At 40.2% G+C, this 13,907-nt stretch overlaps 1 protein-coding gene and 1 long non-coding RNA gene across 4 annotated transcripts; one reads left to right on the forward strand and one right to left on the reverse strand.

The window, feature by feature from the left end:
- Positions 1-440: 440 nt before the first annotated feature.
- Positions 441-9,707, reverse strand: LOC113034020 (GTPase IMAP family member 8-like). Of its 3 annotated transcripts, XM_026188294.2 has the most exons (6): positions 9,669-9,696; positions 9,548-9,585; positions 8,077-8,128; positions 7,034-7,078; positions 3,213-4,421; positions 441-3,112 (listed from the first exon to the last, which is right to left on the reverse strand). In XM_026188294.2, the coding sequence occupies exons 3-6, from the start codon at positions 8,093-8,095 to the stop codon at positions 1,545-1,547; spliced, it is 2,841 nt and encodes a 946-aa protein (XP_026044079.2). In that variant the 5' UTR covers positions 8,096-8,128; positions 9,548-9,585; positions 9,669-9,696; the 3' UTR covers positions 441-1,544. The 3 variants fall into 3 exon arrangements, with proteins under 3 accessions (XP_026044079.2, XP_026044080.2, XP_080165080.1); XM_026188295.2 differs by lacking the exon at positions 9,548-9,585 and having other exon boundaries at positions 9,669-9,707; XM_080308954.1 differs by lacking the exons at positions 7,034-7,078; positions 9,548-9,585 and having other exon boundaries at positions 9,669-9,687.
- Positions 4,877-6,051, forward strand: LOC113034021 (uncharacterized). The gene is made up of 3 exons (XR_003274111.2): positions 4,877-5,621; positions 5,698-5,857; positions 5,940-6,051. It is a non-coding gene; the product is annotated as an uncharacterized LOC113034021 (long non-coding RNA).
- Positions 9,708-13,907: the final 4,200 nt, after the last annotated feature.

The raw sequence follows: 13,907 nt of genomic DNA on the forward strand, positions 1-13,907 counted from the left end.
AGCACATTTCCCACCAAGTCCAGAGCATCCATCCATCCATCCATCCATCCATCTTCATCCGCTTTATCCGAGGCCAGGTCGCGGGGGCAGCAGCCTAAGCAAATAGGCCCAGACCTCCCTCTCCCCAGCCACCTCCTCCAGCTTATCCGGGGTTCAGAGCACCAGTTACAAATTCTAAAGTTTTATGGATCTGTGATAACTGCAATCTTCCTTTCTCTTCCTGTTCTGCACTACGTTCCATGCTAATGCTGCTGACAGACAGAAATTAAACTGCTGCAAAACACACGTGTCAGAGTGGGCGTGGGGTTTAGGAAGATTTTTGTTTGATTTGACAAGATCTTCACTGAAATTAAAGAAAACATGAAATCAAAATATGAATGAAGATGCTTTGTTTCATCATTTAAGTACCATCCACACGAATCACAGGGAAACACTCATTATTTGGAAAATCAACAGATGCATAAAATACTTTTATTCTTAGTTATGTCACTAATTATGAAGCAAAGAATTTATATTTGACATTTATCAAAATAAAGTCAAATATTTTCTACTGTATCTGATTATTTTCAATGATAATTGAGTAAATGGTGTTATAATTAGATATTGCAGAGGCATAAATAATATCTAAACTTTACAGTCATATATCTGACTATTTAATAAAAAATAATGAGAGATTTTATAATAAAACTCGATAATTACTGATTACACAAAATGTATGAAAAAACCCAAAACAAATAAACACAATAAAAATAGAACTATTCCCAATAAAATACAATAAATCAAATCACACACTCTCCAGATTTTTACCAAACATTACAGAAAACAAATCAGAAAAGATTAAAATGACTGATTCAACTTACAGTGCAGTACAGAGCAAAACTAACAACTTAAATGAAAATCCTGGTACTTAAAGAGCTCAGCCCAGGAAAAATTATTTGATTCATAACTTCAAAAAAAGACAAGAATAAAGGTACCTGATCACCAAATGTGTGTCGTCTTTCTTTGTGATCAAACATTTAATACCCCGGCCCACACAAACATACACACAATGATTACATTAGAATGACAAAGTCACACTGATAACTGTTCTGTTCTTTACTTATTTGAAAATAATTTGTTTTTCCTGCATCATTGCAACTTATACTCTGTTTCTATTTTGAAGTAAATTATGATAAAAACATTTATTTGCTGGAAAAACACTGACCATAGCTTCCACTCTGCCAGGTGGGAGATTAATGAGCTGAGACAGAGTGGAACATGCTGGTTCCATGTGGGTCTTTTAGCAACTAATACCTATTCAGTCTTTGGAGTTAGTTTAACCAGTCAGAAGCTTTGGTAATGTTGGGATAGTGACTTGTGGTTTAATGGTGAGACTGGAGTCCGACACTGTGTTTAAGGCAGGTTCGATGACACCCAGTCAGAATTATTTGCTGTTGCGAGGAAATCCCAAACATGTAAAACGTGCAGAACAACAAATCGGTGCTTCTTTAACGTTTTTTCCCAGTACAAATGAAAGAAAAACAACTGAAATCATTCATTTCTCGTCATAAAATGCTGCAGCCTGACGCGTCACTGACCTCCTTACTTAAGATTTTTTGCATCAATTCACTTAATTGTTGTTCATGTTCTTCCTGTAGTTCGTCCTTGTCCTCCTCAGTTTTTGCATTCCTCATTTGTTTTTCATGTTTTTCCACTAGATTCTTGATCTTTCTCAGGTTTTCGCTCTTCTTGGTCACACGTTTGACTAAGTCGTTCATTTCCTTCACGTGTTCTTCCCGCTGAGCATTTAATTCATCCATGTGTTTCTTTTGGGATTCGTTGAACTCTTCTGCTTTCTGTCTGGCTTTTCTTTCATAGCTCTTCTTTAGGTCCTCCAGTGTTTTCTGATGATTGTTCTCTGTTATTTCCATTTCTCTTCTTATTTGTTCCTCTTGTAATTTGTTGTTTTCGTATTTTATTTTTTCTTGTTTGTAACTTTCCAGCAGTTTGTCTATTCTTTCTTCCTCCTCCTGTCGTCTCTTTTCATCTTCTTGTCTTTGTTTCTCTCGCTCTTCTCTTCGTTCTTTCTCCCAGGCTTCTTGTTTTCGTTGCATCTCTTCTCTGGTCTCTTCCAGCTGTCTGTCGACACTTTCCTTTGCCTCTTTTTCCAAATGAATTTGTCTGTCCAACTTTTCAAGTTCTTCTTTGAATTGTTGTCGATATCTTTCTTCTCCAGTGTCCTTTTCCTTTTCCTCCTTTTCTCTCATTTCTTCTTCTTTTTTCTTCTTCTCTTGTTCTTCCTTAATTTTGTTCATCATTTCCTCGAGTTCTTCAGCTTTCTGTTTTCCCTCCTTTTCTGATTTTTCTTTCTCTTCTGCCATTCTTATTTTCATTGCTTTCATTTCTTGCTTATGTTTTCTTTCAATCTCTTCCTTTTCCTTCTGCATCTCTTCTTCCTTCTCCTTTAAATTCTTCTGCATCTCCTTCCTTATCGCAGTTTCAGCCTCTTGCAGCATCTCATTGGTGTAGAAGCTTCCTCCATTGTTCTTCACCATGGTGTCAATCTTTTTTATCAGCTCACTGACTTGTGTGCAGTTTTGTTTGTCAGAGTTATTGAACACATGGTATCTTCCTCCACAGTTAGAGATCAGCTTCTTAAAGGAATCATGACATTTGTTCTTGATATAATCATCAATAGACTCTCCCTGACGCTCCAGATCGTCTCCTCTGGTAAAAAGGATGATGGTGAACTTTTCTGAATTCTTCCCAAAGAATCTTTTAGTGAGCCTGATCGTTTCTCTCTCCTCTGCTGTGAATCTACCAACCCCTATCACCACCAAGAAGACATGTGGTCCTGGAGCCAGCTGGCTGATACATTTCACCAGCTCTTCTTGAACTTCTTCATTGGACAGAGCTGTGTCAAACAGACCAGGAGTGTCGACCACAACAACAGGACGACCGTCCACCTCACCCTCTGCCTTCGTACAATATGTTGTGACCGACATTTGACTTGATGCAGCTATAAACTTGTCGTTTCCTAAAATCGTGTTTCCTGTAGAGCTCTTTCCACAGCCGGTCTTCCCAATCAGCACAATCCTGAGACAATCTGAGTCTTTTCCTTCAACTTCATCACCTAAAACATGAAAACAATCAGAGTTAAAACTTGTATACTGCTGGATTAAAACTCTTTGGGTCACTGAACACATAAAAATATTAAAATCTAAACTACTTACAAGTCATCATGTTCGTCTTCAGCTTCTCAAGTTCATCATGTTGCATCTGTATGGATTTATCTTGTTGTAAGACTTTGTCCATCTGTGCATGTAGAAATGTTGTCTTTGTATAACAGTGTGGTTTGTTTGTGGCATCACTAATTTTGTCCACAACCTCAAACATCTTTGTAATCTGCTGTTTGTCTTTGATGTTGAGAACCACATGTCTTTGTCCGAACGTCTGAAGAAGCTTCTGGATGTCTTTGTCTATACTTAATATATTTTCAGCAGCTGGATCTGTAGGATCTGAGTCCACAGTGAACAGAATCATGGTGAAGTCATTGACTCGAGAGCCGAATGCATCCTGGATGGTCTCTAACTCTCCCTTGTCTTCATCAGTGAGGGGAGCCACAGGTAGGACCAGGATGAAGGCATGGACACCCTCAGGATCACAGAGGGAGATACACTTGAATGATTCCTCCATCACTGCCTCCTGAGGTTTTCCATACAAGGCAGGCAGCTCCATCAGGGAAACCCAACGTCCACACACCTCTCCCTGATGTTTAACACACTCTGATGAGTTGGAGGCTGAATGAAGCTCAGTCTGACCTAAAATGGCCTTGGCTGCTGACGTCTTCCCTGCTGCTCTCCTCCCACACAGAACCAGGTTCAGACTGGACTTCAGATTGGGTTTAGCCTCTTCTTTTAACGTTAGATATTTTCCCCAGTTTTTAGTCACCATCTCATTCATTTCTTCCATCAACTCTGAGGAATCTGAGGAGGAGTCTTTCCTGTCAAAATTAATGTAGTGCTGCTTTTGTTTGGATTCTTCAATGAGTTTATCCACTGACTTATTCCCTTCCTGATTATGCGTTCGGATGACGATGGAGTGATTAAAAGCATCTTGACCAAACAAGCTCAGGACCAAATTCAGAGTCTGTCTGTTCTCCTCAGTAAAATCAGAAGGTTTGACTAACAGCAGCAGAACGTTTGGTCCAGGAGGACAGAGACTCACACAGCTCTTCATCACTTTAAACAGCTCATTCACAGGCAGACTGAAGATGTCGGGAGTTTTTACAACTGTGGGAGGTTTCCTGTTCCTCTCTCCAGAGGCAGCACCAGATTGCTTTCCTCCAAAACCTTTAGACTCTTTTTTCCCAACGAGGAGCTTTTCCAGGGCTGATTTTTTGTTCTCACTTTTTCCAAACAGCATTATCCTGAGTTCACGTGCTGCAAAAAACAATGTAAATTGCCTCAAAAATTATGAAACACATATTTATGTCACATTCTATTAAATAGTTTGTAATTGTTAATCATTTCACTTGAGAAATAATCACTTACAAATTTGTCTTAAAACAGGTTGCTTAGTGATAGCGCTGGCAGTTACACTTTCTGATATGGTTTCTTGATTAGTTGAAAAGCCATATCAGCTCTCTATTTAGGAGGATAAGCTCATGCAGATGTTTTAAAGGCACTACCGTGATTTTGTTGGGCAGAGGTGGCAAAAGTACAAACTTGATTTACTTAAGTAGAAGAAATGAAACAACTTCTTTACTCAAGTAAAAGTGGAAATGTACAGGATGTCAACGCTAGCCCTTTATATTATAACATATGATAACCTTTCTTTGGGGCCTCTGAAATACACCCAGAAACTACAAGTGGCTCAGTCAATAGGGGACCTACCATTAACAGGTGGGACTGATATGACTTGACCTACAAGGCTATTCAGGTTTGGTTTATCTTATCAGGGTTACGAGGAAAGACACCTGGACAATTTCTAGGTAGTTAGTACTCCAGCTGGTGCAGGGGTGCAGCTGGGTAAGACCCATAGGACCAGAGATTAGGACCTTTTTATCAGAGAACCCTCCCCCCAAAAAAAGGTTCCTCTCCAAGGGTTGTTGGCCCCGCAGATTGGCACCGGACTGTCCTTTGTCACTGATTCTGTTTATAATTTTTTGGACAGAATATTTAGGTGCATTCAAGGGCTACACACTTATTAGGTGCTGGGATCAATGGTCTCAGGGTATAATCTCTGATTTTACCTCTGATCTTACCGAATTTCCCAGAGTAATCCACCCGAGGGATTAATAAACTTTTATCTTATCTGATTTTTGATTTTGTTGATTTTGCAAGGGACTGACTTCCAGTTTGCACTAGTGTGGTGTGACACAATTAGGATGACAATTAGCACTTCCAAGTTTGAAATGTCAAGAATGTCACAAGACATAAAGATTGGGATGGCCACTAACTTTTTGTCATGGTCCGTGGGAGTGCCTGGAGGGGGTTTTCCTTGTGTGGCTGCTGAGCCATCCCTTTGGGGCAGGGACTTCAGTGCTTCAAGTGAGCCTCAGCTGCGAGCAATCAGCGGGAGACCTACTTCAGCTGACTCAACCGGCCCCTCCTTGCCAGTTTGTTCTACTCTTCTTGGTGGTAAATTACGTTTCCCTTTGTGGTTTTCCTTGTGTGATTTATCTGTTGGAGTAATTCCTGTCTTCCCTTCATTCAGCGGAGTTTCAACCCTGGCTTCACCTTACTGGGACAGTCCCTGTCTCCCAGCCGGCTCGCCTGCCTGCCCTCTAACCTCCACGCTTCAGCTTGAGACCCTCCAGAAGCTTCCCACGGACCTCTCTCCCCTCTCCTCAGTGAAACGAACCATGACTGGCACAGTAAGGCGAACTATTCTCCAGTTTCTAGTTATCAAGCTCTAGTTTTCTCTTTCGATTTTAACTACCTCTCCATCTGTTACAGAATATCCCCTCGCCTCTCTGACCTCTTCCGCGTTCCTGCCACTAGCCTTTTGGGCCCCTCGTCACTTTTGGCCACCTTTTCAAATAAATATCACTGTAAGCATTCCACGCCCATGTTTGTCTGCGTTTTTGGGTCCACTTTCCTGGGCAAAGCTGTTGGTTCATGATACTTTCTGCTTCTTAATTCAGATCAAACTGAGGTTATTGTACTCGGCCCTGAAAATCTTAGAAATATGGTATCTAAGCAGATTCTTACTCTGGATGGCATTACCTTGGCCTCCAGTAACGCTGTGAGGAACCTTGGAGTCATTTTTGACCAGGACATGTCCTTCAATGCACATATTAAACAAATATGTAAGACTGCTTTCTTCCATTTGTGCAACATCTCTAAAGTTAGAAATATCCTGTCTCAGAGTGACGCTGAAAAACTAGTTCATGCATTTATTACTTCCAGGCTGGACTACTGTAATTCATTATTATCAGGAAGTCCAAAAAACTCCCTGAAAAGCCTTCAGCTGATCCAAAATGCTGCAGCAAGAGTCCTGACAGGGACTAGAAAGAGAGAGCAGATTTCTCCTGTTTTGGCTTCCCTTCATTGGCTTCCTGTTAAATCCAGAATTCAAAATCCTGCTCCTCACATACAAGGTCTTAAATAATCAGGCCCCATCTTATCTTAATGACCTTGTAGTACCATATCAGCCTATCAGAGCACTTCGCTCTCGCTCTGCAGGCCTACTTGTTGTTCCTAGAGTATTTAAAAGTAGAATGGGAGGCAGAGCCTTCAGTTTTCAGGTCATATGATTGTTGGGTTTTTCTCTGTATCTACTGTACAATATAAAGCGCCTTGAGGCGACTGTTGTTGACTGTTGTTCTTACCAGAGTAAGAATCTGGTTAGATACCATATTTCTAAGATTTTCAGATTAAAATCTGGTTGGCTGATGCCTGACAACACAGGAGGGAAATGTCATTGTAGGATTAGTAGAGCTTTATCCCTCCCTTCCTAAATTATATAGCTTTTGGCATTATAACTAATACTTTAAATGAAATGATTTTTATTTTACTCATGATACATCAATGTTGTTAGTTCAACTTACAGTCCTTGATGTCATAGCTGCTATCTTCTGGTTTTTGGAAATCCTCTGCAAAAATATAAAGAACTCAAGTTATCCTTCAACACTTAAATGTGGGAAATCTCTTGGTGTTACAGGAATGTGTCATGAGGTCTCTACTTCTGATATGCCAAGTAATTAGTGTACTTGACTGAAATCAATTCATACCATCTCAATTAAGTTTAAAGATTGGACCCTGAGCCGGTGAGAAAAGACTAGAAGCAGAGATTTTACCCCAAGTTGTTTTTGGTTGTTTTTTTTATCGTATCAACTTGACCCCAATTTTATAAAGTTCTGATCATCTTCAAAGATGGAGCATTATTTCACAGATAACATCTTTTTTCTGCACATCCCAGTATCACTAACAATACCATGAATCTATTTCTTGTTCCTAAGTGGTCACTGGAGAAACTAAAGAAATCCGAATTTGGATTTCAAAACAAACCAAGAAAGTATCTCAGCATATCACTGTCTCTGAGTGAAGTATTTACAAGCATGGCTTCCTTAATCCGGCTTCTTTGTGTTTCTTGTTGTGGGCAAGAAGCCATTTTGTCAGGGGTTTTTGTTATCCTGCTTTCTTTTCGTACTTCGTGTGGGTGGACTAATTATACAATTCACCCTGGAGTGTGTGTCTGTGATAATCCACCTGTTCCTGATTGCCTGGTAGATCAGGGAGCTATTTAAGGTGCCTTCAAGCAGCTTTCAGTTATTTATTTTTTATTTACATTCATTCTTTCAGCAAGTGAAGCGACTGGAAATGAACGAGTAACTATATTGGCAGAACAGGGCGACATGTACTGTGAGCATGTTGGATATGTTTATCAGCCAACGTTGCTCCTAAAACCTGCAGCACAGTGTGATCATGGCAGTTGGATCCTGCTCCACCCTGCTGCTGCTGCACCTGTTTGTTGTGTGCTTTCACTTCCAATACCTGAACAGATGTTACAGTTACTCTCTAAATCTACTCTCTGTGGACGGTGTGAGTGCAAAATCCTCACTGCTGATCAATAACATGTGAGTGGACTCACCAGCTGTTTTGGTTGCCATGATGTCGATTTTCTGAAAAGACCTGGGGATGAACTGGAAGGAAAAAAAAGTATTTTAGGTTCTTTGAATCACACCACATGTGATGGTAGGTGGACAAAGGGGCTGTAAGCATGAATGGTTCGAATGGAACGGCAGAAAAAAAGAGTGTAACACAAGTTACATTTAGCCATGGTAAATAGTATTTGTATAGCGCTTTACTTAGTCCCTGAGGACCCCAAAGTGCTTTATGCTACATTCAGTCATTCACACACAGATGATGGCAGCTACATTGTAGCCACAGCTGCCCTGGGGCCACTGGCGTCACCGGGTCCTCTGACCACCACCAGTAGGCAACGGGTGAAGCGTCTTGCCCAAGGACACAACGACCGAGACCGTCGGTTCGAGCCCCGGCTTGAACCGACAACCTTCCGATTACAAGACGAACTGCCAACTCTTGAGCCACGGTCGCCCACATCATGAGTAACGGCAGAAAGAAGGTTCACATCTTTCACTTTCAATTTCAGTTTTCAAAGAAATTAAAGTCTTTGTATAGACTGATCAACCAGATTGAAGAATCAGGGGACCTCAGTCTGAACACATGTAGAAGTGTTTTATACACATGGATGATTTATTTCACGTTCTCAACCTCAGAGATCATTTATGCTTTCAGGAAGCCTACTGTGCACAAGAAGATATTACTTGAATGAGTTTTAATTAAAGAATATTATGATGGATCCATTTGATCCACTCATGTGTGCTGCATTCAAGTGCATAATTGGACTAAGATTATTCCAAACAGTCGGACAGAAACGACCAACTATAGACCACATCACCTGGATCATAATCACATTCACATCTTACTACAAGGATTAATTTAGCAAACGCTTCTGAGAACGATGATTAGATGAGATCACGAGAGTCTAAAAACTCCAGTAAGTGAAACACAATCTGAGTGTGGGCGGTACATCTGCAACAAAGAGAATACCAGGACCTGTTCCAGCCCGCTGGGTACAGGTGAGCAGCTGCAAAAAAGGTGTGTGTGTGTGTGTGTGTGTGTGTGTGTGTGTGTGTGTGTGTGTGTGTGTGTGTGTGTGTGTGTGTGTGTGTGAGGGGGGAGTTGTGGCAGTTTCAGTAGAGATTAAAAGTTTCATATAGATAAAATATTAAAATATTCCTCTTCACTCAACCGTCTCACCCTCCAGTTTATATGCAACCTTTCTGTCTACTCAGAGGAAATTATTGATGTCATCATAGGTTATATAACAAATAATCTAAGTTTCATGTTTCTGCTCATTCTGTGCAGTAATTTGATAAAAGCACAAAACAAATATTAGGAATTATAGTTCTGCATCATATCACACAGGTTCACTCTCTGCAGCCATAAAGAAAATATGTAAATGAGGAAAAATCAAAAGTATATTAAAGGCAGTAACGATCAAAGTGAAACTATTAACAAAGAGAATCACGACGCACCTCACAGCACAAACACAGCTAACAAAGGTGCAGCAGACCTGCAGAGAATCCAACGCATGAGAAAACATTTAGTGATGAGTTTCACTGTTCAGAAAAAACAGCAGATAAATTTGTGCTTTACCTGTTTGTCGTCCTCTGAGTTCACAGGTGAGACATGGCGCCTGCTTCTTTGTTTGGTTTCACCTCTGACGACGGTATGAAGGCGGGCTTAACGCTGCCCACCCAATCAGAAGTTAGAAACACTGCTCATGTTTTCTCTGAGCCTTCTTTTCTTCACTTTTGATTGGGTGGGAACAACCACCCACCCATACTCTGTGTGCTGGTGTTTGGGTGGGGTGAGTCTACTCGACACAAATTTATGCCTTATATTTGTATATTTGTACAGATTTGTGTCGACGTTCAGAGGCTGGATCCATGCAGAACAGATGACAAAACATCTGCATCGGTGCGCCTTCGTGTTTGTCGTCTGGTTGCACCGATGTTCTGTACGACATCCTGATGTGTTGTCGGTCTGATGTTCGTTGTTTAAAGTTTAAAAGAATACATTTGCCCTCTGTCACTTTAATGCAGCGTGCATTGTGGTTGTGTGAGAAGCCGAGAGCATGAAAGTTAATAACTCCACAGACTACAGCTAATCTGTCAGAAAGCAAAAGAATGCAGGGCCTGTTCCAGCCTGCTGTGTTAGGAACGACGGTTACAAATAAAAGTGCGAGACAAAGATCGTCACAACAAAAATGTGAGTGTGCGTGCCTGTTACTGTTGCTCCTGCTTTTTCTCTTCAGCTTAACTTTTACTTACTCGTTTCTTTGTCTTTTGCTTTATAGTTGGAGTGTTGAACTCTTTATATTGACTTATTTAAATTATTTAGTCTGTTACTGTCTAGGTGCAACTGTGATCCATATAATTTCCTTTGGGATTAATAAAGTATTCTGATTCTGAAACAAAACAAAATCATCAAACAACACTCACACTCACAACCCTTGACACTCATGCCCATGAAGAGTGGATGGCAACTTCTGACCACGGTCTGTGGATATCAGCTGATACAGTGGCTGCAAAAGTATTTGACCCCCTTGAACTTTCCCACATTTGGTCACATTACAGCCACAAACATGAATCAATGTTATTGGAATTCCACTTGAAAGACCAACACAAAGTGGTGCACACGTGAGAAGTGGAACGAAAATCAGACATGATTCCAAACATTTTTTACAAATAAATAACTGCAGCTGGGTTAGCCTCACATTAACTCAATGCGTGCACGGCTGCAATGAACAAAACTCACAGTCCAGCAGCTTCTCGCCGAAACTTTACGTGTCATGTCACTAACTCACCGACACAGTGACTTATCTTTCCGAGAAGTCAAAACACACTTACTGATGCTACATAAAAACAAGCTAACTTCTCCGGATGCTCCGTGTAACTCACGCGCCACCGCCCTCTCTCCTCGCGCTCTCTTTTTTCTCTTTTTCCTTCTCCACCCTGTGTTACCTTCACAGACCATATCCCCGTAGGAAATTACAGTTCTTCTTCTTCTTCGGTCAAGTTTAACGGCAGCTTGCATCCAAAACTGTTGCATTACTGCCATCTCCTGGCTGTCAACCGTCCGTCACTCCTGAATCCTCAGATCCTCTTGATGAGACCAGTATTTCTCAAAAAACGAAAAACCACCACCTTCCCTTCACCATGACTTAACTTATTAACCACTTGTTCCAATGTAAGTTCCCTTCCACCACTCATTTCACCCCACATCACCCTCCTGTGACTTGCATACTTCCTACAACTAAGGAGTACATGCTCAACCGTCTCCATATCAGTGCACCCATCACACAACCCAGTCGGATGTTTCTCTATCCTAAAGAGAGTACCATTTAAAAAGCAGCGGCCCGTTCGAATTCGACTGATAACAACCTCCTGGAAATTACAGTTCTCACAAGCAAGCCACAATAAAAGAAAGATAAGTTATTTTAAACAATGCAAACATGTTTTTAATCATTTGACATGAACTTTGATCTTTCTAATACACAAGAATTTTAATTTAAATAAATGAACTCTTTGATATTAATATTCTCAGACTTCACTTATCTTTTACTATTTATGCATCTTTTTAACCCGGGTTACAAATATAAAGCGCCTTGAGGTGACTTCTGTTGTGATTTGGTGTTTTGTATATAAAATTGAATTGTATTAAAATTGAATTAATTATTTTTCCTTGGTTGTGTGAAATCTGAGAAAAACATCTCTATACAAGGTCTATTAGTTTATGTTGTGAGGTTGGGTGTTGATTCTGGAGTGCAAAATTACTGATGGAAGATGGACAAGAAAAGGTCAAACAAGAAACAAGATCACATTCATTAGCAGGGATAGTAAAAACTTCTGTTTACCTTTGCTAGCCTCTTGGCTATGATAGTAAACAGTAGACACTGATGTGGCTCATTGAATCTTTTGGACTGTGTTCAGCACAATATGTTGTTCATCTGAACAATAGACTGGACTGGACTCATAACTCAGACGCCCTCTACAGGAAAGGGCAGAGCAGGCTGTACCTGCTGCGGAGACTCAGGTCGTTTGGAGTGGAGGGCCCACTCCTGAAGAAATTCTATGACTCTGTGGTGGCTTCTGCTATCTTTTATGGTGTGGTCTGCTGGGGCGGCAGCATCTCTGCTGGGGACAGGAAGAGACTGAACAGGGTGATCCGAAGGGCCAGCTCTGTTCTAGGATGCCCTCTGGACCCAGTGAAGGTGGTGAGTGACAGGAGAACGGCGGCTAAGCTGTCATCCCTGATGGACAACATCTCCCACCCCATGCAGCAGACTGTGACAGCACTGAGCAGCTCCTTCAGTGGGAGACTGCGGCACCCACGGTGTGGGACGGAGAGATTTCGCAGGTCTTTCCTCCCCACTGCTGTCAGACTCCACAACAAAGACTTTAACTGATCAAGCACACACATCCATACATATGCAATAATACTAAGTGCAATAATCCTTTCTGTCATCGTTGTATTTTACTCAGTTGTATATAGTATTTGTATTTGTATTCTATTTTTATCTTATTGTATATTTATTTTATTTTATTCTATTCTGTACAGTTGTGTACTGTATTTATTCTTATTGTATCCTAATTTTTGCCTCATAACTTTTGCACTGTCCACTTCCTGCTGTGACAAAACAAATTTCCCACGTGTGGGACTAATAAAGGTTATCTTATCTTATCTTATATTAATTAAGCCATTAATTGAAAGAGGTGTATGCTTGCCCAGGACACCAACAAGGCCAGGACTGCCCCTTCTAGCAATCGCAGCCTGGGTCCTTCATGTGTCAAACTAATGATTAATGCCCCCCCGTCAAATGATTTATGACTCAGGACGTAATAAAATAAGTAATAAAAGTTAATGTCAGTCATAAAACTATGATATTTCATAACTAAATAATAATCAAATGCCCCAAAAAATATGGTCATATAGAAAATATAGAATAGATTAGAATGCCTTTATTTTCACTATACAGTTGTACAATGAGATACAGATCATCTCCAACACAGTGTAAACGTGTGTGTGTTTGTGCGTGGTGGGGGGTTTGCAGTTTTGCAGCTCTATATACATATGAAAAGTATTAACAGAAGAAAATGTATAAAATGTACAAATATACAATCCAGTGTAAAAAAGTAAATATGTAAATAAATAGTGTTATGTATATACAGTTTGGGTTATTGCACATAGAATTTGTATTGTACAGTGGTGGTTGATAGAGGGAAATGGGAAAAATGATGGGGTGGGACTGTGTTATTGGTGCCGGTATGAGTTCACGGTGGTTATCAATCAATTTATTTATTTGTATTATATTTATTTATTTGTAAGGCATCTGATATATTAAAATTAGTATTATTTGCAGATGACACAAATATTTTTTGTTCTGGGGGGAATCTAAAGGAGCTGCTGGATACAATTACTTCAGAAATGTGCAAAATTAAAAAATGGTTTAACAGGAACAAACTATCGCTAAATCTAAGTAAAACTAAAATGATCTTATTTGGGAATTCCCTTAGAAATGCACAAGTGCAGATTCATGTAGATGGTGTGGAAATTGAAAGAGTACTTGAACATAAGTTTCTTGGTGTGATTATAGATGATAAATTAAACTGGAAGTCTCATATAAATCATATACATAACAAAATTTCAAGAAGTGTCTCAATCTTGAGTAAAGTAAAACACATTCTGGACCACAAATCACTCCACATTCTCTATTGTTCCCTGATTGCACCGTATTTGAATTACTGTGCAGAGGTTTGGGGCAATACTTACAAATGTTCGCTATCATCAATCTTTATATTACAAAAAAGGGCCATAAGGATAATCCATAAA

This window comes from Astatotilapia calliptera, chromosome 12, assembly GCF_964374335.1.
Source record: "Astatotilapia calliptera chromosome 12, fAstCal68.1, whole genome shotgun sequence".
Taxonomy (NCBI): Eukaryota; Metazoa; Chordata; class Actinopteri; order Cichliformes; family Cichlidae; genus Astatotilapia; species Astatotilapia calliptera.

Excerpts from the sequence above, each read along its gene's own strand:
- LOC113034020 (XM_026188295.2), bottom strand. Across the intron at positions 4,422-7,033 it reads CAGCTATGACATCAAGGACT|CACGTGAACTCAGGATAATG; the intron begins GTAAGTTGAACT and ends TGTTTTTTGCAG. Across the intron at positions 3,113-3,212 it reads GAAGACGAACATGATGACTT|GTGATGAAGTTGAAGGAAAA; the intron begins GTAAGTAGTTTA and ends TTCATGTTTTAG.